The 24,333-nt window shown below is 52.3% G+C and overlaps 1 protein-coding gene across 1 annotated transcript; it reads left to right on the forward strand.

Moving 5' to 3' along the window:
* The first annotated feature begins 2,796 nt into the window (after positions 1 to 2,796).
* NYNRIN (NYN domain and retroviral integrase containing) lies at positions 2,797 to 24,125 on the forward strand. Its single transcript, XM_025392015.1, has 9 exons — positions 2,797 to 3,094; positions 3,237 to 3,451; positions 12,170 to 12,828; positions 12,953 to 14,509; positions 15,397 to 15,527; positions 15,675 to 15,771; positions 17,504 to 17,605; positions 17,824 to 17,925; positions 19,439 to 24,125. The coding sequence occupies exons 2-9, from the start codon at positions 3,254 to 3,256 to the stop codon at positions 22,287 to 22,289; spliced, it is 5,697 nt and encodes a 1,898-aa protein (XP_025247800.1). The 5' UTR covers positions 2,797 to 3,094; positions 3,237 to 3,253; the 3' UTR covers positions 22,290 to 24,125.
* The last annotated feature ends 208 nt before the right edge of the window (positions 24,126 to 24,333 follow it).

Raw genomic sequence — 24,333 nt, forward strand, 5'->3', positions numbered from 1 at the left:
TTGCAAGTACTGTGTTTCCTACTGAGATCCTGACCACTCTGGGGACCATATTGAGTGACACACAGAGAGTACCTCTGGTTTCCTTGACTCTAGCCCTCAGTGCTTATTTGGAGCCACCTTAAGTCCTGACCATTCCAAATGCCTCTGGGAGGGCACTTCTGCTTTGTGGCTCTGAAGGAATGCAAGTTGCTAAGGGACAATGGCAAAGTCAGGGAGAAGCCTGTCTCCTCTCTGGGCTACTCCTACACAAAGGTCCCAAGCAGGGCTGCCTGGGTTCCAGGGCTCCCTGCCCCATCTCCAGAACTTGGATAGGTGTGGATCTGGGCCACGTATTTGAGTGACAGAACTGCCTCTCTCTCTGGAGCTTTGGAGGGATAAGGATCTATTACTCTGTCAAGCTCACAGGGCAGGCCCTTCCTTTAAGCAAGATGAGCCTTCTTCTTGGAGGTTTCTCACTCCTCATGCAAACAGACTCGTGACAGGGTGTGCTCCCCTGTTGCCAGACATGCCTAGACATATCGAATTCTACTTACACTTAAGCTGGGATCCTTTTATACAAGGTTAGGAAAGTAAACGAGGGCCAGGTTGCAGAAAGCCTCCAACACATCAAACCAGTTTGAACCTAATATTGTAGGCAAGGAATCACTGAATGTATTTGAGATAAGGAGAGCCTTGGATCAAGAACTGCTAAGAGCTTAGCTTGGTTGCCATCTCAGTGCCCATATTCTTGCTCTCCCTCTAGTTGAAACATCCCCTCAGCAGAGGGGCCTCATGGAGGCATTCTCCATCACGGTACATTGTCTTATTTCCAGGAGAGTAGTTCTCCTTCTCTGAAATCACACTCTTTCCTTTTTCTTTCTTCCATATTCCATGGGGGCAGGGAGATCTTCATCTTACTCAATGCCATACTCTTAGGGCATGGCTCATAGTAGATACTCAGTGAATACGTGTTAAATTTGTTGAATGAGTGAATGAATTTGGTCCTATGAGTGAATTTAGATGAGGAAGCCCAGAGAGTTCAAGGGACTTAGTGACCTGCCTGAATCCACATTAACTCATTAACTCATCCAGAACTGAGCGTAGCTGGGATTAAAATCAGGCTACCTAACCAAATCTCTACCTCCAGGAGAGGCAGAAGCTGGGGGATGGGTTAGTAGGAAGGGTAAGGAGAGGATTTCTACGAAGGTGTGGTGACACATTGGCCAGAACTGAGGTTGGGGAGAAGAGATAAGCTCTTGAAAGGAGGAACTCACATATATTGGGTATCTACTCTGTGTCAGGCACTGTGCCTGGCGCTTTACCTGTGTGGTCTGATTTCTACCCTCTGCTGTATGTATTATCATCCCAGTTTTCATGAGTTAAGGAAATAGGGATGCAAGAGTTTAAATAAATTGTCTGCTTTTGTCCATTTATACATAACTTGACTCCTAAGCTTGACCTCTTCTGACCCTCAACATGGCCTCTTTAAACATAGAATTAAACCCAGGAGTTCTCCATGAAGATGGCCACCATGCTTGGGGTTCACGATCAGATAGAGGAGGGCAACAAGAGTTCAGTATTCATTCAGGGAAAGTGCAGGGAACAGGGGTATGTAACTCTCACTTTGCTTTGTAACAGAAACTGAAGCACAATCAGGCAGGAGCCTCTTTTGATAAAAGGAGAGCAGTCAGAGGTGGAAAGAGGGCCAGAGATGGAGATGCACCCCAAAGGCCTTCTGCTTCAAGGTACTGTAGAGGGGCAGGACAGGGGGACCAGGCAGGATAGAGTAGAAGGCTTTGGAGCCAGAAGTAACACAGATGACTTTTTCCTTTTCTGGATTCCAATCTAGGGAGAAGAATCAGGTGTGTGGGATGAAGCGTGGTCCGGTGAGACCAGGAGTAGCATGAGCCCCTCCCTGCCCCCAGTTGGGCCCCTTCCTTGCAGTAGGGTGCTCCTGGTCCCTTGCCTGCACACAAACATATGATGACCCTGCAGCCCAGATGTTCCAGGGCAGGCCTAATTTAAAGTCTGATGCCTTTTGACCCCATAGGTATACTTGTGTCTATCAGACTGTGGCTCTTCGTTTTAATCTGGAAAATAAGGTCACTGAGGCCGAGACATAGGCCCTGCCCTCCATAGGGCCAGGTTCTGTTCAGGCCCAGGGCTGTATAAGGTGTTCTTTGTGCTGGGGATGTGACCAGAGCCTGGGTGTTGAAGGTGGCCCCCTAGCCCAGGGCTAGTCCCAGAGCACTCATGCCAATTGGCTGGCTGGTCAGGTGTTGCAGGAGACCTCGGAGGTTACATTACTGCCTGGACCCTCTATCTCCTTCCCCTCACAGCATAACTCAAACGTGCTAAAAAGGGCTTTCATAAACAACTCAAGTCTGAAAACTCTGGCAGCTTTCCCGCCCCTCCAGCCCTGGGGGGCTTCAGGAGGGTCTGGGCTGCCCGCCAGCTCCAGGCTGTCCCTAGACTTCAGTGGGGGGTGGGGAGTCAGTGCTGTTACCCTTTCCTTCCTGCTTGGTCTCCAGCCCAGAGTTTCCTTAGGCCCCGGCCTCCCTGGGCTCCCCACCCTACTCTACCTTAACCCTTTCCTCCCAGGGAAGGAGTGGCCGAGGTCCCCGTTCTCTTGGGATGCCTGGGAGAGGCGGTTGGGGGTTGCGGGGGGAAGGTGAGGGTAAAAGGGAGAGATCCCTGTTCCAAATCTCAAAAAAGGGTCCCGGAAACCAATCTTCCCCTCCTTCCTCTTCCCCCGTCCTTCCACTAGCAAGAGGGGAACGTGGAAGGAAACTAACTTTGACCCCTGGATTCTGGCTGTGGGCCCAAAACTTGGGTGGAAGGCAGAGGCCTCCGGGACCCTCCCCGCCCCCTCCTCCCCGCCCCGGCTCCCCCTCCCTCTTCTCCGCGCCCCTTTAAGCTATCCAGCAGACGCAGACAGAGTTGATCCAGGAGGGGCTGGCGGAGTGCTGGAGGGGGAAGGCTGGGGGCGGAGGAAAGGGCGGCAGGAGCCCGACCGGTCCCACCCCTCCTACAACCCCGGGCAGGAAGAGCTCGACGCGGGAGCGGCGGTCGAAGGGGACCAAGCTCCAGAGGGCGGGCGCCCGAGGCGTGCCGGGTGGGTCCGGCAGCCTGGAGGAAGGAGGCCGTGCGGGGGGCGCGCCGCGGGAGGAGGGGGCGTGGCTTAGGCGCCTGGGGCTGGGGGCTGGGGCGCCTGCCGCGCCGAGACCAGGGTGACACTATCTTCTCCTTCGTTCCAGGAGCAGGCGGGGCAGCCATGCTCCTGTCGGGGGGCGATCCTCCGGCGCAGGAATGGTTCATGGTGCAGACAAAATCGAAGCCTCGGGTGCAGCGGCAGCGGCTGCAAGTGCAGCGCATCTTTAGGGTCAAGCTGAACGCCTTCCAGAGCCGCCCGGACACCCCCTACTTCTGGCTACAGCTCGAGGGGCCCCGAGAGAACATGGGCAAAGCCAAGGTAAACAGCTTCTCCCCACCCCCACCCATCTCTTCCAGCCAGATCACTCTCTCCCCTTCCCCTGGGGAAATGGTGGTCCTCAGAGGCACCACCCACCCTGCCCCCGCCTGGATTTGGCAGTGTGGCGGGCAGGTACTGGGCCTTCCTCCTGCCTCGCCAGATCAGCCTGCGCTCCTTCCATGCCCTCTCTTTCCCTCTGGTTCCTTCCTTTCCTGCCCCACCCCTTCCCTACGTGTCACCTCTGTCCCTCAAGTGCACTGAGAGCACCTCCTCGGTGTGTGTCCCCCCATGAGACTTCCCTGGCTAGGGCCCCAGCATCCGCAGCCCCACTTTTCCATCTGGGCAGCAACTCAAGGCGCTGTATTTCTGTGGCCTCTGCAACACACCTCTTTGTTCTCCACCAGGACTGAAAGGCCCAGGTCCTTCTGTCTCCTCTTAAGTCTCCTTAAATCCTGGGCGGCCCCTTGGAGCCTCTGAGTACTAGGACTGGAGGGGCCTTTAGAGATCCTTCTAGAGTGATACTGGCATTTTACAGATGAGGTACTGGTGGCCAGAGAGGGTAAGGGACTTGGCTGAGTGCTCAGAGTCAGGTAGGTGAGGTGGTGGGGGTTGGACCAGAAACCAGGGCTCTGGGCTCCTTACCCCACACTCTTGATGCCACTCAGCCTCTTGCAGGGGTTCTGAGTGGCGTGCAGCCCTCTTCCCAGATTCCCACCCATCTCCAAGGGCTGGGAATCTGGGAGGAGGGCTGTGGGCTTTCAGATGAAAGGGCTTGCTATGTGGGGCTGGACCTTGGACAGGCCAGATCACAGCACACCTCTCTTGCAATCTCCCTGGCTTCTCTCACAAGCTTTTCCTCCCCTTGGGCCTGTTAGATTCCCCTGTCCCCCAAGGTTTACCTCTTCCCTTAGATTCCTTTATCTTACTTCTTTGTAGAAATGCGACAGTCTCCCTCTGCCCCAGACCACCACCACCTTCCCCTTCAACACACACACCTACTGCAGCTGGGTCTATACCTATATCTTAATTGGTCAAGGCCTTGGGTAGACAGGCCCAGAACTCGGCCAGCCAGGCTGGTAGGCATGCAGGCTGGGAAGTTCCTCCCTCAACCCCCCTGTGCAGCTGCTGGGTCAGCAGTTTTTCCAATTTTGACAGAGGTGCTAGGAGAGGGAAGTTCTGGGTGGGTGTCTTCCCAGAGAACAGATGTGCAGGAGGCCTTGAGAGGAAGATGTTTCAGAAGCCTGGGTAGGGTACGCTAACAAGAGGAGTGTTTTGGGTTCTTTGGGTTCTTAATCTTTTTGTTACTTTGAAAGGCAGCAGCTCACCCTCTTAGGGGACTCGCACTTTCTTTTTCTCTTTCTTTCTTTCTTTCTTTCTTTCTTTCTTTCTTTCTTTCTTTCTTTCTTCTTTCTTTCTTTCTTTCTTTCTTTTCTTTCTTCATGGAGTTTCACTCTGTTGCTCAGGCTGGAGTACAATGATGTGGTCTTAGCTCACTGCAACCTCTACCTCCACCTCTCGTGTTCAAGTGATTCTCCTGCCTCAGCCTCCCGAGCAGCTGGGATTACAGGCACCTGCCACCATCCCCAGCTAAGTTTTGTATTTTAGTAGAGATGAGGTTTCACCATGTTGGCCAGGCTGGTCTTGAACTCCTGACCTTAGGTGATCCACCCGTCTTGGCCTCCCAAAGTGCTGGGATTACAGGCAGGAACCACTGTTCCGGGTCAGGACTCACACTTTCGGAGGTGCTCCACACCCCCCTCCTTGCTCAAATCCTGGATTGGCTTCTCCAGGCCTACCTACTCCATCTCCCTCTGCTGCTTCAGGGTTCTTCAGGCCACAGATCTCATACCTCAGGCTCCCACTGTAGGCCCTGGTAATGGAATCAGTGGCTCCCTTGATTCCTAGCCCTGTTCCTCCACTTCCCTTTGTCTTCCGTTTGGGAAGGGCATTGTTGAAAAGTGGGAACCCAGCATGTGGGGATTCTGGGTAGCTCCCTGACATATATATATATATTTTTTGAGACGGAGTCTCGCTCTGTCGCCCAGGCTGGAGTGCAGTGGCTGATCTCAGCTCACTGCAAGCTCCGCCTCCCGCGTTCACGCCATTCTCCTGCCTCAGCCTCCCGAGTAGCTGGGACTACAGGCGCCCGCCACCTCGCCCGGCTAGTTTTTTGTATTTTTTAGTAGAGACGGGGTTTCACAGGGTTAGCCAGGATGGTCTCGATCTGCTGACCTCGTGATCCGCCCGTCTCGGCCTCCCAAAGTGCTGGGATTACAGGCTTGAGCCACCGCGCCCGGCCTCCCTGACATATTGTACACAATGAGCAGAAAGGAAACTTTGTTGGCAATTTGGAGGAGGACGAAGGGAAGGTGGAGGGGGATAAAGTTTTGTCTTGGGGGTTAGGGGATCTGGGTTTGATATGCTGTCACCAAGTTACAACCAAGATAGGAAGGGTATGGTGAGGAGAGTATGAGACTGGGGTTTGCTACCTGTTAACTGGGTGAACAGATCAAATAATTTATCCTCTCTTGAGCCATTTCCCTCATCTGTGGAACAGACTACAATAATACCTGGTTCATGAAGAGGTTGTGACAGTCTGCAGAAATCATGCATGTTACAATACTTCCATAAAATGTGGAGAGCTATAGAGTATAGATGTTAGCTACTATTGTTTTTAACTAGCTGCGTAACTTTGAGCAAGTCCTTTTCCCTCTCTGAGTCTCGATCTCCCTGTTTGTAAAGTGGAAGTCTTGGATTAAATGCTAAGGTCCAGTGATCTGATACATGAACATTTCCCAAGTGTAAGGATCTCTTGTGGTTCTCATAGGGAGGTACTGTGGCTGGCTCCAATCTCAGCTGTAGGGACGCAGAATTATGCACTTTGTTGATGGCCTATTGAACATAAGCCAACAGGCAGAGAGGACTCTGGGAGACCACAGGTTGCAGGATGCTGGGAGGGCTGACGGTGAGGGTGGCCTGCTGGGGTCTAAGGGAGGAGGGATCGAGAAGGATACAGGCTCATCTGGAGAAGGGCCTGAGTGTGTTTCTACGTGGTTGGTTTCTCAGGAAAATCTCTGTAAAACTTGAGTGCTTTAAATTGTTTTGTTTGGTGGGATTAAAAAACATTGAAGACATTACTGTGAAACACATTCCCAGGCAGCAAAACAAACACTGGGGAGGACTCTCTGAGGTGAAATCAGTGAGTGGGGAGGCGGGTTTTAGTAATGATCAGAAGAGGCCCAGGACAAGCCCTGCTCCGCCCTTCTGCCCTTTGGCAATGAGGTGAGGATGGGGTGGGCGGCAGAGAAGAGAGGTGACCACCGCGGGAGGTGATGGGGAGCCTAAAGGCAGTGGTAGTGGGCAAGAGTACCTTCTGGAGACTGGGTTCTGGAGCTCTGGGACAGGGTGTGGCCTGCTGACATCTGGCTTGGCTGTCAGATGGAAGTTGAACTATCTTTGCTGCACACTAACTGTGAGAAGTACCCTGAGAGTTGGTTGTGGTCAGTGCCTGCAGTTGGCTCCTATGGACCCACTGTTAAAATTTCGGGAATTGTGCAAGCGAGTGGAGGAGTATTTGCAGCCATGGTGGGAGTATTTATGCCACAAAAATTGGCAAATGTGACAAATCAAGGTTACCCCCCACCCCCAGCTGATTGTTAAACATTTACCAGGACACCTACTTGTGTTTGGGCACTGAATGCTTCTTTTTCTTTAAACTTAAATTTTCTTTTATCACAGTAATACACATTTGGAAAGTCCAATTATTACCAAAAGGCTTAGAAGAGCACACAGTGGTTCCCTGCCCTGGCCCTCCCAATTCCTCCTTCAACAACCGTCCCCATTGACAGTATTTGCTCTGGCATTTACGCATCTCCACATTTCTAAAAGAATATGTAGACACTGTTGTCTTTTAATTAATCGATTTTTGGTGTTATCTTTTTTTGGTCCCATTATTGTATGTGAGGATTTAGCTCCCTTTCCCTGCCAGTCCCTCTTCTCAAGATAGTTCTGTTTCAATTATCTGCTAAATCTACATTTAGCATTGCCTCATTATGCCTGTGCACATAGCGTTCACATTGAAGCACTGAAGTGTACTATGATTTTGTTTTCCTTCTTACTTTTTGGTTTCACTGAGGTCATTGAGGTTAAGTACTCCTTGTTTTTCAATTTGCCTTTCTTTGTACCTATTGTTAATTCTTACCACTTCCAGTAGCCTCTCAGTACAGTTTTCTACAAGGTCAGTCTATCAGTTCAAGGTGTTCTTTTGGTTCTACATTTTTTCTTGGCGCCATCTCTCCTGTCTGGTCAGTTGCTTTCCAGGCTGACACAGCTGTCGTTCTTGGCATCCTTTGCCTTTTTTCTTTGCTAAATACTCATGTCCTGGACCTTGAAACTTTTTCTTTCTTGGGTTGATGGAACACATCCATCTATAGCCTCAAGTTAAAAAGATGGCGCAGCAGCAAAGTGTATGCAGATGCCTGCTTTCAACATGCCTGCTTTCAACATGCCTGTTTCTTGAGTCATACCCTCCAATCTGAACTAGTTGTCCTGTGTAATGACCATTGTCACCCTAAAACAGTGCCTGGCATGTAGTGAAGAATGATTTATCAAATGGATGAATAAATTCTGAGATTTCTCTTCACTGTCATGCTGGAGATGGTCTTTGCTTCTTTCCTATTTGGTTTGCTGGAAAACTGCTCTCCAGTGGCTTCCTGGGAAAGGTTTTACAGGAGGAAAAATGCTGAGGTTGCATGTCTACGTTGCATAGCCAAAGGATACTTGATTGATAGCTTGGCTGATATCGAATTATAAAAGGAAAATTATTTTCCTTCAGAAATGTGAGGGTTGTGCTCCATTTGGAGGAGCTTGAAGCTATTCTGGTCCCTGGTCATTTGCGTCAGATGTTTTTTTCTCTCTGGAAGTTGTCAGTTTTCCCCGGTGTTCTGCAGTCTCCCAGTGAGGCCCCTTTGTGTGGGTCTGTTTTCCTCCATTGTCAGGCACTCTTGTTGTACTTAGGGGGCCTTCTATCTGGATGCTCATGTTCCTCAGATCTGGGAAATGTGGGAGAAATATTTAGTGGATGATTTCCTCTCCTATGCTATCTCTGTCCTCTCTTTCTGGAAGTCCTCTACTTTTCTTATGTTTTCTCCTCTTTTTCAACTTCTTGTTCTGCTTTCTGAAGATTTTCTTATTTTTATCTTTGAAGCCTTTTCTTGGGTCTTTCATTTCTGCCATCAAATTTTTAATGTCTAGAAGTCACTTATATTCTGTCTGTTAAAAAGCAGTATCCTATGCTTTTTAAATAAAATTTGAAACTTACGTATTCTATTCTTGTTTAGTGTGTACCATATTCTCTGTTATCTCTCTGAGGAGAGAAATGACAGTAGCTTTTTGAAGTTTTCTTCTCCCCACCTAGTTTCTCTTCTTTCAGGTTGCTTTTTTTTTTTTTCTCCCTGTATGGTTTGGTCTCTGTGTGTCACATTAGAAGTTTTTCTCATAAGCCTGATAATCCTTGCATGATAAAGAGTGAAGGACAAAAAGCTGATTGGGAGTGGAGGCTGTGGGCAAGACTTGTTGATTTTGAACTTGATTGTACAGAGATTTGCAGGTGCTGTCGGTTAGGGACCCGGTTTTGTGATCTTTAAGTCTTTGCTCTTGGGCTGGCCAGGTTTTCCAGAATGTATGCCTCTCTTCTCTGGCCTGGAGGGTCAGGGTCTGGCTGCCAAGCGAATCTCTGAGTGGGCAGAATGAGTTTCTCTGCATTTAGCTTGCATTGTATACATCATTCTTTGGCCGTCCTCAGTCCCTCCATGTTTTTTGTGTGGTACTTGCACCTTTGATTATGCTGATCAACCCCTACTCCTAAGACCTTGTTTTGTACTCCCTGGAGAACAGCCCTCCAGTGAGCGGGAAGGTACTTGCCAAGCCTATGTGTGTGTGTGTCTGTGTGAGAATGTCAGTGTGTGTGAATGTGTGTGAATGTGAATGTGTGTGTGTGCGTGTGTGTTGGGAGTGGTTGGGCTCCCAGGTCTAACTGCTCCTCAAAGAACCTGGTTTTTCATGTTCCCCTTCACTTCCAATTCCAGAGTTTCTTGTTGTTTTCTGAGTCTTTTGAGTATCCTGCAGTGTAAATTGGGGTGGTTCTAGAAAGTAGACAGTGAATGATAACTGACTTATGAGAAAGGAGAACCCTAAGTTAGGTGTTAAGTAATAAAGCACCTTGACAAGTATAGAATAGTATTAAAGTAGGTCATATAAATGCTTTTATTTAACTTACAAGTTGACTAACGACCTGCCGGTATTGGACAATATATTCTTACAAATACAGTGCACTTTTTCTGTGCCCTTTTCTATTCAGCCGTATCATCTTACTACCTAGTTGTTAGTTGTTCCTGCCTCTTCTTCTCTACTTTTTCTGCTCTTGGAGGAAGAAGATCTGGGTTGGCTTTAGGCAGGAAAGCTGTTCAGGTATTTTCAGGCTGTAAATGTCTGTTGTTTCCTTATCTTCTCTCCCTCTACAGTATAGATGGCATCATGGTGAAGACCCCTGACTATGGAGCTAGAGTGCCTGAGTATCCCAGCCTACCAACTGTGTGATCTTGGACATATGGCTTTCCTTGCTCATCTAAAATGGGGATAATAGTGTTTCCTTAAAGGGCAGAGAGAGGAATAAATAAGATAATGTGTGCAAAGTGCCTGACACATAATAAGCTCTCACTAAATATTAGTTCAGATTTATTATTTTAAAAATTATCACAGTTCCTATATATTTCTTGATTTTAAAATATCGGGCCGGGCACAGTGGCTCACACTTGTAATCCCAGCACTTTAGGAGGCCGAGGAGGGTGGATCACATGAGGCCAGGAGTTCGAGACCAGCCTGACCAACATGGCGAAACCCCATCTCTACTAAAAATACAAAAATTAGCAGGGTGTGGTGGTGCACGTGTGTAGTCCCAGCTACTCGGGAGGCTGAGGCAGGAGAATTGCTTGAACCTGGGAGGCAGAGGCTACAGTGAGCCGAGATCGTGCCACTGCACTCCAGCCTGGGTGCCAGAGTGAGACTCTGTCTCAAAAAATAAAATAAAATAAAATAAAATGAAATATTGAACAATTGATGGAACCATAACTATTCTAAGCTCTCCGCAGAAAGAGAAAGAAGCCTCCCATAATCTTCTTCCCCAGCACATCTCCATGTTTTATGTTGTTTTCAGGTCATTGAAATGGGGGTGCATGGGGTGGGGAATATTTGTTAAGGTCTGAGACAGCCCACACCTGCTCAGATTTAACCTTGCTAGGCAGTGGGACCAGATGAGGTTGGGATAGGAGGGGTTAGCTTGGGATGTCCATCAGGTTTTGAGCTGGTTTTGGACTGACTGAAAAGGGATTAGACATGTATTTCAGGCTCTGAGGAAGACGTTGCAGGTCTGTGGCCTTGGCCAGCTGGAAGAGGGACACGTAGGCCTGAGCAGGGAAGGATGGCCCAGGGACTGAGCAGAGGCACCTGGGTGGTCTTCAGGATGGCTGTTGGAGATCCAAAATGGAGTATGGGACTGCCAGGGGAAAGCAGGAAGAGGGATGAGAGGGATGACTGTCAAAGAAAGGAGATGTGGAGGGGCATGGGGGCATATGAAGTCCACATGGGGTGGCTGATCGGAGAGAGAGCTCATGGGACCACACTGATGGAACTCAGCCAGAGTGGAGGAACCCCAACCTCACCCACCCTAGCCACTGCTAAAGATGGCGAGTGTGTGCCTTGTGAGCTCTGTGAACTCTAGGACTTGGTCTGCCCAGAAAGCCAGAGGTCTTCCTTCTGGTTAGCTATTGCGTGTATGTGCGGGTGCAGGGGTTCCCCTGGACACTGGCCCAGTGGCTTATCTCCTCCTCTGTCCCCTCTGGGCAACACAGTTACTATGATTAGGGGTACAGGTTGTGCTAGAGGCATTCTGGAGAGGGATGAAGCTCGAGTCTCACATGATTACCCTGTAGTCACTGTGGTCAGCCAGAGCAGGTGGAAAAAACTCTGGTATCAGAGCCTCTAGCTATGTGCCCTTGGACAAGCTGCACAGCTCTTCTCAGCCTGCAAAATGGGAACAGGTTGTGCCAGGTGTCATCCTCAGTACTTTCTGCATATTAATTCACTGAAGCTTCACAGTGGCCCAATGAGGCAGGAACTATTACTGTTCCCATTTTACAGATGAGGAACCGCAGGCATGGGGGCAGGCGTGTTGTGTGATTAATAACTTGCCCCACATTGCATCAGTTCCTAGCTTATGGAGGGTGCTCAGAAGTGTGCAGCCACTTTCCCCCCAGCTGTCACACTATTCAGGAATGCCAGACTGGGACTAGACCTCAGGAGCATCCAGTTCAATCTTCCTTTTTCTCGGTGAAGAGACTGAGATGCTGAGAAGGTGATAAATGCCCCACAATTAACCTAATCAGTTGAGGTTGAGTTGGAGCTGCAACCTGGGTTCTTTCCCTCCTCCCTCCCAGGCTTCCTTGTTCTGTTGGTGTTCCCTGGAAAGAAATGGGTGTGTGAGGGTGCAGGACCAGGGAAAGAGTGGCTGGCCATGGTGGAGTCATTTGGCTCATGATGGATGGGGGGTGGTAGTGGTGGGGCCACATGGTTAGTGAGGGACTGGCCTTTTGGGTGGCAAGGGCAGATCCCAGGACAGGCCCCTAACGGGCTGACTTCATTGTGTTCTCCCCACTGTCCCAGGAATACCTGAAGGGCCTGTGCAACCCGGAGCTGTGGAAGGAGGTTCGCTACCCACCGATCCTGCACTGTGCCTTCCTTGGGGCCCAAGGCCTCTTCCTGGACTGCCTCTGCTGGAGCACGCTGGCCTACCTGGTGCCGGGCCCCCCTGGCTCCCTGATGGTGGGCGGGCTGACTGAGTCTTTCATCATGACACAGAACTGGCTGGAGGAGCTGGTGGGGCGACTGCGCTGGGGCCCTGCCCCTCTGCTGACCCCCCGGGGGATCTGGGAGGCTGAGGTGACCAGGGCCTTTGGGGCCCTGGTTTGGATCCGTGGTGACCAGCATGCAGGGGACCTACTGCAGCTGCCCCCAGCAGTCCAGGAACTGCTGCTGAGCCTGGTGCGGGATGCTGCGGGCAAGGAAGACATCATCGAGTGGCTCAGCCGCTTCGGCATCTCTGACTCCCACTCTGATCCGGAGGTTCTAATCTGCCCTTCCCAGCAGCAGAAGGAAGCCCCAGCCATGGTGTCTGTGGGAGAGAGTCCTGGACCCTTTGTGGACATGGGGACCCTCCAGAACAGGGTCCCAGAAAATTCAAAGAGATTATCTAGCCTGGGAGCCACTGGGTCCCTGATCCCAGCCCAGAGTACACCGCAGGAGGCAGCAAACCAGCTGGTACGGTAAGTTCTGGAGAATGAGCCTGGCTTCTCTGATCCTACCCCTGCTCCCCTACCCCAAGGAAATAGTAGTAGTTTGGGACCAAACTGGCCTTCCACCTTTTCAATGAACTTGGGCTTCCTCCAGGGTCGGTTCCAACAGCCAAGGTGGTATGGACAGTGCTCAAGAGGAAGGGCCAGTGCAAGCCACCAGCAGCCAGGACTCCACGAACCACACACAAGCCTTGTTGAAGCAAAAACAGGTCCAGAGGATAGAAGATAAACTCCTCTTCCAACCTCCAGTATCAGCCCTGGGTGTGTGCCCATCCTGGAAGGCCTGGACCCCGGGGCCAGCCTTTGGGCCATTGTGGCCGGGGGCTATTGCTGCAACCTTCTGGAGGATCAATGAGCTGCATTCTCTCCATCTGGCCTGGCTCCTGTCCCAGGCATGCTTCAATTTCCCCTTCTGGCAGAGGCCTCTGGGCCCCATTCAGTTGAAGCTGCCAGGGCAGAATCCTTTGCCCTTAAATCTGGAGTGGAAGCAGAAGGAGCTGGCTCCTCTGCCCAGTGCAGAGAGCCCAGCTGGTAGACCAGATGGGGGGCTGGGAGGAGAAGCAGCCCTGCAGAATTGCCCAAGGCCAGAGATTCCCCCAAAAGTTACCAGTTTATTGGTGGTCCCCGGGAGCTCAGATGTAAAAGACAAAGTCAGCTTGGATCTTCCACAGATAGGGCCACCCTTGACCTCTACACCCCAACTACAGGCTGGAGGTGAGTCGGGGGATCAAGGGAGTATGCAGTTGGATTGTAAGGGACTGGAAGAGGGACCCGCTCCTGTCCTGCCAGCAGGGCAAGGGAAGCCCATGGCTCAAGGGGAACTGACAGATCAGTCAGTACCTGGAGCTCAAACAGTGCCTGAAACTCTCAAAGTGCCCATGGCTGCAGCAGTGCCCAAAGCTGAAAATCCCCCCAGAACTCAAGTGCCACCTGCAGCTCCCAAAGTGCCTACATCCCAAGTGATGCCGGCAGTGCACACAGAGCCTGCAGCTCCCAAAGTGCCTTCGGCTCCTACAAAGTCAGCAGCTCAAATGATGGCCACAGCTCAAAAAACAGTTGTGAATCAGCCAGTGTTGGCAGCTCAAGTGGAACCCACAACTCCAAAAACTCCCCAGGCTCAGAAGATGCCTGTAGCGAAAACATCACCTGCAGGTCCCAAAACACCCAAAGCTCAAGCCGGGGCTGCAGCTACAGTTTCCAAAGCACCTGCAGCTTCCAAAGCACCTGCAGCTCCCAAAGTACCTGTGACCCCCAAAGTTTCCAGAGCTCCCAAAACGCCTGCAGCTCAGAAGGTGCCCATGGATGCAGGGCCAACCTTGGATGTAGCCAAACTTCTGAGTGAGGTCCAACCTACATCAAGGGCTAGTGCCTCCTTACTGAAGGGCCAGGGGCAGGCTGGAAGGCAGGGTCCCCAGCCCAGCGGCACCTTGGCCCTCAGCAGTAAGCACCAGTTTCAGATGGAGGGGCTCCTGGGGGCTTGGGAGGGGGCCCCAAGGCAGCCGCCTCACCACCTGCAAGCGAACAACACAGTGACCAGCTTCCAGAGGTACCACGAGGCCCTGAATACACCCTTCGAGCTGAACCTGTCAGGGGAACCTGGAAACCAGGGGTTGCGGCGAGTGGTCATTGATGGCAGCAGCGTGGCCATGGTGTGAGTAGTGACGGGCGCGGGGTGGGCTGGGGATGCTGTGGAGCTGGGGCAGGACATCCCAGGGGGACAGAATGTGGGCATCCCTTCCCATCCTTCTGATGGATGACATGGGGAAGAAATGGGAGGGAAGTGGTCCCTGTTGAATGGCTCCTGCATGCCAGGCAGTGTGCTTGGAATCCTCACCACAGCCCTCAAGGGCAGGTTTCTGGTTTCCCTCTCTGATAGATGCTGAAACAGGCTCAGAGGTGAGAAATCCTGCCCAAAGTCCCTGAGCCAGCAAGGGGTCCAGCTGGCCTTTTGGCTCAGATGTGTCCACTGCCAAGGTCTATGCCCTTCCCAGGCCAGCTTTTAAACTTTTAGCCCAAACTTCAAGGCCCAGCATAGATCTCTGGTGTGAAGCTTTTCCTGACCGTGCTGGCCCTTAGCGATTGCCCTTCCTGCACAGCACTTACTGCTGTAGAGGTGTTAGCATAAACACGTGCAGGCCACTGAATTTGCCACATGATAGAGTAGTTATCTGTGCAGAGCACACTCCCAGCACACAGTCGGTGGCCAGGGAATTTTTGTTTGCTTTAAGCTCTCAACTGAGCTCTCTGAGTGGAGGGGCTGCCGCCTTCCTCTTGCCCTCAGTGTCCCTACACTCATGCTTGCACACAAGTACATGCACACGCACACACACATGCACACACACACACATGCGTGCACCACACAGAGTTTCTGGCAGTGGCCTGCACCCAGTAGGTGCTCACAGAATGTCTGAGTACAGAGGGAAGGGGAGAGGGCATCATTAGTGTCCTTGGTGCCGGCATTGCCTGCTTGCTGCCCCAGGGCTGGCTCTGAGGGAGGAGTGGTGAGGCAGGGTGTTTCCTTGTCCCACCACCCCACAGGCATGGCCTCCAGCACTTCTTCTCCTGCCGAGGCATTGCCATGGCAGTGCAGTTTTTTTGGAACCGGGGACACCGAGAGGTCACTGTGTTTGTACCCACCTGGCAGCTGAAGAAGAACCGGAGGGTGAGAGGTGAGGTGTCCCCTGCCTGCCCAACCTCCGCAGTGTCACTAGGCTTTCTTCTCTCTGCCCTGCTGCCCCCACCCTCCACCACTCCAGAGTGACCATTTCCACTTAGCCCTCCCTTGACCATTTCTGTCGTTTGCCTTTTGCCCCCAGAAAGCCACTTTCTGACGAAGCTACACTCGCTCAAGATGCTTTCAATCACGCCCTCCCAGCTGGAGAACGGCAAGAAGATCACCACCTACGATTATAGGTGTGCCGGTCCCCAGGCCTGCCCTCCTGGGCTCAGGGAGTTGGGCCTGGCTGGTGTGTCAGGTGGAGTCCGGCCTGTCTTCTCTGGGGAAGTGGAGGCAAATATGTTGGGGGTGCAGGTCGTGCAGAGGGTGGGGTGGAGCACGGGCCTCTGTTGGCAGAGGGATGGTCACAGTGAGGAAAAGGCTGGAGGCTGGCTCTCCCCAAGCCCGGAGTTGTTCCTGACTTTGGGACTCTGGAGTCCGTCTGCCTTAGCTAACAGCCATTCTTCCCCCATGACCTGTGAACATCAGAGGTTCCTCAGGGTTTTGGGTGCCCGTTTCGGTTGAGGCTCATGTCTCCAGACTGCTTTAGTCTTTTCCTCCCTCGGAGCCCTGGCACTGGTGGAGGTCTATGCATGACTGATGTGGATGGAGCCCTGGGCTCTGAAAAAGGAGAGCCCTGAATGCGTAAACCCCGAATGCTTGCCTGCTTGTCAATCCTAAGCGCCCACTCTTCGGCATGGCTGCAGGACCACTGTACTCAGGGGAAGCCTGTGACCCCACCTCTCTTAGGGCAGGGAAGGCCCTGGCATAGTCACTGGTCCTGGGTTGGAGTTGATGCTGGGCAGACAGAGATCTTGGTTTCACATAGTCAACTCTCATGCCAGGCAGGGAGAAGTTCTGCTTCTCCACACTTTTTCCAAGACACGGCACCCAACCAGGCCTGGGAAGGGTTGGGCAGAGAGCCTGGCGCATCCCTCCTTGTAGAGCTAGTCCCCTCCCTAGTCTTTAAGTACCTCTAAGTTCAGGCGTAGGTTTGAGAGAAGATGCCTTTTCTGCGGACAGTCCCTCTGCTGGGCACTTGTGGAATAGCATGCTCTGGGGAGCAGGAATGGAAAGTTTCAGGGAATACTGAGAAGTAGGTAGCCTTTGCTTTCTTTACTGGTCACAGCCCTCTTTAGAGGAGAGGTGATCCTTGGAAAAGTGGATTTGTTTATTCAGGTATGTGTGCTTATATGTGTTAGCGTATATATGTATGTATGTCTTGGCATGTATATGAATATTGTGCATTGGTGAAGCATTATAACGGAATATGTGTGTGTTTGCTATGTGGCGGGCACTTACCTAGACACTTAAAAGCATTATCTCCTTCAGTTTAATCCTCACAGCAACATGGGGTAGGTATTTTGTCTTTTTTTTTTTTTTTTTGAGACGGAGTCTCGCTCTGTCGCCCAGGCTGGAGTGCAATGGTACGATCTCCTTTCACTGCAAGCTCCGCCTCCCGGGTTCACAACATTCTCCTGCCTCAGCCTCCTGAGTAGCTGGGACTACAGGTGCCTGCCACCACGCCCAGCTAATTTTTTGTATTTTTAGTAGAGACGGGGGTCTCTGTTTTACAGATGCAAAAACGGAAGAAGTAAAAATACATGTGTGAATGTGGATGAATGTGAGTTTCTGTGTCTGTGCATGTGTACGTGTGTGCCTATGTGTATAACAGGGGTGTGTGTTTGTATATACAGCTGGGAGTGTGTGCATCCAAGGTCACCCTTGGATGACCTCGATCCCTATCAGTGATCTCACATGGCCACATAGAGGAGGGGATGGGCTGGGGAGTCCTGGATTTCTGAGTAGGAAGGGCAGTGCCTTTGTCTGACACACCTCAATGTGAAGCTGCAAGTTCATTTTCCCAGATGACCCAGGAAGTAAAGGGGCTAGTTACTGGATCATTAGTGACTCCCCCTCTCCCTGCAGGTTCATGGTAAAGCTGGCAGAGGAGACAGATGGCATCATTGTTACCAATGAGCAGATTCACATCCTGATGAATAATTCCAAGAAAGTGATGGTCAAAGATCGGTAAGATGGCTCCCCAGAGACTTGAGCCATTCCTTCCCCTTGGATGTCAGGCAGCCCCTGGCATGGGAGAGGTTAGGGCAGGAAGAGAGGCCTTGGAGTAGTGCCCACCAGCACCTGCCAGGATGTGGGTCTCAGCCCCATGGAGAAGCCAGGCGACAACAGGGTGTGGGTGGGTCAAGGGCTCACAGTGACTGTGCCTCTTCTCCTCCTGGGCCCAGCTTGCTGCCTTTCACCTTTGCGGGGAATCTCTTCATGGTGCCTGATGACCCCCTGGGCCGTGATGGCCCCACCTTGGATGAATTTCTGAAGAAGCCAAACAGGTAATGGGTCAGGCCTCCCCAGCCTCCCAGGCCCTCCTGGGGCTGATCAGAAACTTCCCCTTAGTGTTGGCCAACATCTAGTGTGTAATAATGATTGGAGTGATCGGACTTTTTCATGTCTTTATACTTGTGCCACGTGTATGTGTTCATAAACCACTTACAGTAGGTTTTTTTTTTTTTTTTTTTTTTTTGAGACGGAGTCTTGCTCTGTCACCCAGGCTGGAGTGCAGTGGCCGGATCTCAGCTCACTGCAAGCTCCTCCTCTCGGGTTCACGCCATTCTCCTGCCTCAGCCTCCCAAGTAGCTGGGACTACAGACACCCGCCACTTCGCCCGGCTAGTTTTTTGTATTTTTTAGTAGAGACGGGGTTTCACCGTATTAGCCAGGATGGTCTCGATCTCCTGACCTCATGATCCGCCCGTCTCGGCCTCCCAAAGTGCTGGGATTACAGGCTTGAGCCACCGCACCCGGCCTACAGTAGGTTTTAATACAGACATGAAAGCACATATGTAGAATGTAGTTTTAACATTCTATGTGCATCCTTTAATACTATATGTATCTTTCCAAACTGGCATTTGTACTCAATGATTTATTAGTTTTTTCAGATGTATCCTATGCTAATTCATGTAGCTCTGTTTAATGGCCATGTAGTATTCCATTACATGAGTACCCAATAGATTTTTCTGTTTTCTTGTTGAGGGCCATTTGGCCACTTCCATTATATGCTGTTGGGTCCAAGGCTGCAGTGAACAGCCTTGCTCTTATTCTTTGTATCCAAGGGAAGCTGCGTCTAGAATATTCACCAAGTAGGATTTTTTCTATGTTTATTATCTCATTCAATCCTCACAACTTGAGTTATACGTAAATGACCACTGTCCTCATTTTATAGATGAGGAATCTGTGAGTCAAGTGACTTTTCCAAGGTCACGTTGCTGATGCCAGCATAACTGGTTTGCAGTAACTTGGATCCTCGGCTGCCCACCTGCCAGTTCCCTAGGCCCGGCAGGGGACCTTGGTCAGAATCTTCTGGGCAGAGCACTGCTTCCTGGGGCCAGATCCCCCAGTCTCACCTTGCCAGTTTGGAAAAAGTGATGTGGATGAGGTTTGTCTGCTGTGTCCTCACAAGTCCCTTGTCAGGCTCTCCTTTGCTTTGGTGACCCCTCCACTCCCCCGCCTTTTCCAGGATTGCTTATCCTGGGTTAGGCTGGAAGCCACCAGTCATCTCTTATCAAACCGTTGGCTTACAGCTAGTTTAAATGTTACTTGGTCAGTGAAGTTTTGATTGGATGAGCCTTTAAGGCACAGATGAACTTCTGATATTGGGGGTCTGGCCCATGCAGGGGGTAGAGGAAGTGTTTATAGGCAGGGGCCCAATTGTGCCTATGCCATGCAAGTTGTTGGCACTTGGCCCAGCCTCAGGACACTTTGGAATGGGGTTTCCACAGAGGTGCTTTCCCTTTGGAGGATTGCTCAGAATGGGGCTGCCTTCCCTCTTCCATCTGTTTTGGTGTAGGTTGGACACTGACATTGGCAACTTCCTGAAGGTGTGGAAGACCCTTCCTCCCAGCTCAGCCAGTGTCACTGAGCTGAGTGATGACGCTGACTCTGGGCCCCTGGAGAGTCCGCCGAATATGGAAGAAGTCAGGGAAGAGAAGGAGGAGAGGCAGGATGAGGAGCAGAGACAGGGGCAGGGCATGCAGAAGGCGGCTGAGGAAGACGACCTTGACTCTTCGCTGGCATCAGTGTTCAGGGTGGAGTGCCCGTCCCTTTCAGAGGAGATCCTGCGGTGCCTCAGCCTTCATGATCCCCCCGATGGGGCCCTGGACATTGACCTTCTGCCGGGGGCAGCTTCTCCCTACCTGGGCATCCCCTGGGATGGACAGGCTCCTTGCCAGCAGGTTCTTGCCCACCTGGCCCAGCTCACCATCCCCAGCAACTTCACCGCACTCTCCTTCTTCGTGGGCTTCATGGACTCCCACAGGGATGCCATCCCTGACTATGAAGCCCTTGTGGGCCCCCTGCACAGCCTCCTCAAGCAGAAGCCTGACTGGCAGTGGGACCAGGAGCATGAGGAGGCCTTCCTGGCCCTGAAGCGAGCCCTGGTGTCTGCCCTCTGCCTGACGGCCCCCAACTCCCAGCTGCCCTTCCGCCTGGAGGTGACCGTTAGCCATGTGGCCCTGACGGCCATCCTCCATCAGGAGCACTCAGGGAGGAAGCACCCCATAGCCTATACCTCAAAACCCCTCCTCCCTGACGAGGAGAGCCAGGGCCCCCAGTCAGGGGGAGACAGCCCCTATGCCGTGGCCTGGGCCCTCAAGCATTTTTCCCGCTGCATCGGAGACACCCCCGTGGTCTTGGACCTTTCCTATGCCTCCCGGACCATGGTGGACCCTGAGGTGCGGGAGGGCCGCAGGTTTTCCAAAGCTTGGTTGATCCGATGGTCCCTCTTGGTTCAGGACAAAGGCAAGAGGGCCCTGGAATTGGCCCTCCTCCAGGGCCTGCTGGGGGAGAACCGCCTGCTGACCCCTGCAGCCTCCATGCCTCGCTTCTTCCAGGTTCTGCCGCCTTTCTCTGATCTGTCCACGTTTGTCTGCATCCACATGTCGGGCTACTGCTTCTACCGTGAGGATGAGTGGTGTGCTGGCTTTGGTCTCTATGTTCTATCGCCCACCAGTCCCCCTGTCTCCCTTTCCTTCTCCTGCTCCCCTTACACACCAACCTATGCCCACCTGGCAGCCGTGGCCTGTGGCCTGGAGCGCTTTGGCCGGTCCCCACTCCCAGTGGTTTTCCTTACTCACTGCAACTGGATCTTCAGCCTTCTGTGGGAGCTCCTGCCCCTTTGGAGGGCTCGGGGCTTCCTGTCCTCCGATGGGGCTCCACTCCCTCACCCAAGCCTGCTCTCCTACATTATATCCCTCACCTCTGGCCTCTCATCCCTTCCGTTTATCTACCGAACCTCCTACCGGGGCTCTCTGTTTGCTGTGACAGTGGACACCCTGGCCAAGCAGGGTGCCCAGGGGGGTGGGCAGTGGTGGAGTTTGCCAAAGGATGTGCCAGCCCCTACAGTGACTCCCCATGCCATGGGCAAGAGGCCCAATTTGCTGGCATTACAGCTGAGCGACAGCACCCTGGCCGATATCATTGCCAGGCTGCAGGCTGGGCAGAAACTGTCCGGCTCCTCACCGTTTAGTTCTGCCTTTAACTCACTCAGCCTCGACAAGGAGAGTGGCCTGCTTATGTTCAAGGGAGATAAGAAGCCCAGGGTCTGGGTAGTCCCAACGCAACTCCGGAGGGATCTGATTTTCTCTGTGCATGACATTCCCTTGGGGGCCCACCAGAGGCCTGAAGAGACCTACAAGAAGTTGCGTTTGCTGGGGTGGTGGCCCGGGATGCAGGAGCATGTGAGAGATTACTGCAGGAGCTGCTTGTTCTGCATCCCTCGAAATCTCATAGGCAGCGAGTTGAAGGTTATTGAGTCTCCATGGCCACTCAGGTCGACTGCCCCCTGGTCGAACCTGCAGATCGAGGTGGTGGGCCCGGTCACCATAAGTGAGGAGGGCCATAAGCATGTGCTTATTGTGGCGGACCCGAACACCAGGTGGGTGGAGGCATTCCCCCTGAAGCCCTACACACACACGGCTGTGGCCCAGGTGCTGCTTCAGCATGTGTTTGCAAGGTGGGGTGTTCCTGTGAGGCTGGAGGCAGCCCAGGGGCCCCAATTTGCCCGGCATGTCCTTGTGAGCTGTGGGCTGGCGCTGGGAGCCCAAGTAGCCTCCCTGAGTAGGGACCTCCAGTTCCCCTGCCTGACGAGCTCAGGGGCCTACTGGGAATTCAAGAGGGCCCTCAAGGAGTTCATCTTCCTGCATGGGAAGAAGTGGGCGGCCTCCCTGCCCTTGCTGCACCTGGCCTTTAGGGCCTCCTCCACCGACGCCACACCATTCAAGGTCCTGACTGGGGGTGAGTCAAGGCTCACAGAGCCCCTGTGGTGGGAGATGAGCTCTGCAAACATTGAAGGGCTCAAGATGGACGTCTTCCTGCTACAGCTGATAGGGGAGCTGCTGGAGCTCCATTGGAGGGTGGCTGACAAGGCAAGTGAAAAGGCCGAGAACAGGCGTTTCAAGCGGGAGAGCCAGGAGAAGGAGTGGAATGTGGGTGACCAGGTGCTTTTGCTGTCCCTCCCCAGGAATGGCAGCAGTGCCAAATGGGTGGGTCCCTTCTATATTGGGGACCGTCTAAGCCTGTCACTCTATAGGATATGGGGCTTCCCAACCCCAGAGAAGCTGGGGTGCATCTATCCCAGCAGTCTGATGAAGGCCTTTGCCAAGAGTGGCACCCCCCTGTCCTTCAAGGTCTTGGAGCAGTGAGTGGGAACAGTGGGGGTGCCCCTGCCCCAGGGCCCTGGGTTTCTGCTGCTAGGCCTCCCCCGTCCCAGCAGTTCTCTCAGTCCACTGGGAGCCCTCAGTTGTGCCTTTTGTAGAGAAGTTGCTTCGTAAAGCTTTGCTGAATTGCCTTGAACTAGGGACCAGCATCCCCATGGAAACATCCCTAGTTTGGGGTACTTGGAGAATTTGCCAAAGGCTGTCAGATATGAGTCCCTGGCAGTTTTACACTGGGAAGTAGAGTGCTCCTCTAGGATATACCAGGCTCCGTGTCTTTTCCCCAAGTATCCTCTTTCCCCTTCACATGTCGGTGTGTGGTGGTGTGCACACACACTCACCCCAGAATCTTACTATCTTGGCCATGAAACTGTGACTGTGGGCCTCAGAATTGGAACCACAGCCCTTTCCCATACAGAAACCCCAAATGAGGGCTCCTCCCTCCAACCTGTTCTTTTGGGGACCCTTTGCCCTTAAAGCTGTCACAGCTGACATAAACCTGGGCAGGCTGTGGGGAGGCCACTGCCTCCTAGCCTCACAGCTTTCTTAAGCCAGGTGTGGCCTGCTCAGCTGTTAGGGCAGGGCTGGCCATCCTCCCAGGCCTCGAGGACAGTGTCATGGAGTGGGAGAATGGCCAGCCACAAGCCACCGGCTTGTCAGCACGGGAAGGGCAAGAGGGAAATGAGTTGGCCTACCTCATTTGACTCCAGCCAATGGAGACAATTCCTGACCCCTGCTTTGATGGTGTTGACCCCACAGGAATCAAGGATATTGATGCCAAGTGTGGCAACTCTACTTGAAGAGCTGCTTCTGTTAGACCCAGGGGCCCCGGCCTCTGTTTTAAGCGAGGAGGGCGTCTGCAACGAGAGTGGCACACGGCAAAGTGCTGGCGTGGCTCTACCTCCCAACCTCTCCCAACCCCATCCCAAAGCCCACAGCCCTCTGCTCCTTCCACCTCCACTGTATCCTGCATCCCAGACCCTACAGATTGTGTGATTGCTTCATCTGTATCACCCCCCAGTCATGTGGACCTGCCTTCTATGTAGAGCAAAACCCAGGCTCCCTCACAGCCATTCTTTGCAGAGAGCACCCTTGCAGTGAGAGTGAGTTCCTCGCAGGTGTGTGCGTGTACACTCACCCTCTGAATTGCTGCCACTGCCAAGGAAGTGGGCTCCAGGTGAAGGCCAGTGCCACGTCACTCTGGCTGGCCTTCTGAGTAGTTTCATTTCTCTGGAAGCTGAGCCAGTCTCCTGGTCTAGCCCAGGTTGCCAGAAGGCTTGGCGTTGCAGAGTGCTAGAGCCAGTACGGAACTTGCCGACTTGATTGTTTTACAGCAGAGGAAAGAGGATCACAGAGGGAAAGTGATTCACCCAAAGTCACACAGCGAGTTCATGGCTGAGCTGAGACCAGGACTAAGCTTCGTGACTCCCAGTTCACCATGAAAAGGGTTCTGGCAATAGGTTCAAGCTGGAGAATCCTTCAAAATCCTACACCCACATTCCCTGCAACTCCTCATCTCCCTGGTCTTCCAGACAAACTACCTGGATGTTGCCCTTAAACCATTTCTAGCTGTTAACCCTGTCCAGAAAAATGATTGAGTGATAGCTGAGAAGTGGAAAGTGTGGGATTTTTGGCAGGTGCTCTCTTTCCTCTGCTCCCCGTGCCATTCTTTCTCTTCCTCCTCTCTGTGATGGTATGTCCAGCCTCACTCTCCCTCCCTGGTGCTGTATGCGTTTCCCCTGTTAGCTACATTTGTGATCACATACCCTTCTTTTAAGTGAATTTTTTTTTCATTTGATTTGTCAATAAACGAATCAAACTGGAGCTGATGTCCAGTTTTTTGTTTAGCTTCAGTCTCAATTGTGGGAATGAGGAGTGTGGGGCAGACATGGGGTATGGCTGCTATATGTTTCCCAGATACACTTGCAGATTTGAAGACCTGGATAGTACCTTTTCCAGATCATCTGCCCTAAGCTCCTACTGTACAGATGAGGAGACCACGGCCCAGAGTGTGATATGCTTAAGGCCCCAT

Source organism: Theropithecus gelada, chromosome 7b (assembly GCF_003255815.1).
Source record: "Theropithecus gelada isolate Dixy chromosome 7b, Tgel_1.0, whole genome shotgun sequence".
NCBI classification, from domain to species: domain Eukaryota; kingdom Metazoa; phylum Chordata; class Mammalia; order Primates; family Cercopithecidae; genus Theropithecus; species Theropithecus gelada.

Bases quoted from the DNA above. Each gene is read 5' to 3' on its own strand.
- NYNRIN (XM_025392015.1), top strand. From the start codon at position 3,254: ATGCTCCTGTCGGGGGGCGATCCTCCGGCGCAGGAATGGTTCATGGTG. The intron at 15,528-15,674 runs GTGAGGTGTCCC...TTTTGCCCCCAG, and splicing joins GAAGAACCGGAGGGTGAGAG to AAAGCCACTTTCTGACGAAG. The intron at 15,772-17,503 runs GTGTGCCGGTCC...CTCTCCCTGCAG, and splicing joins ATCACCACCTACGATTATAG to GTTCATGGTAAAGCTGGCAG.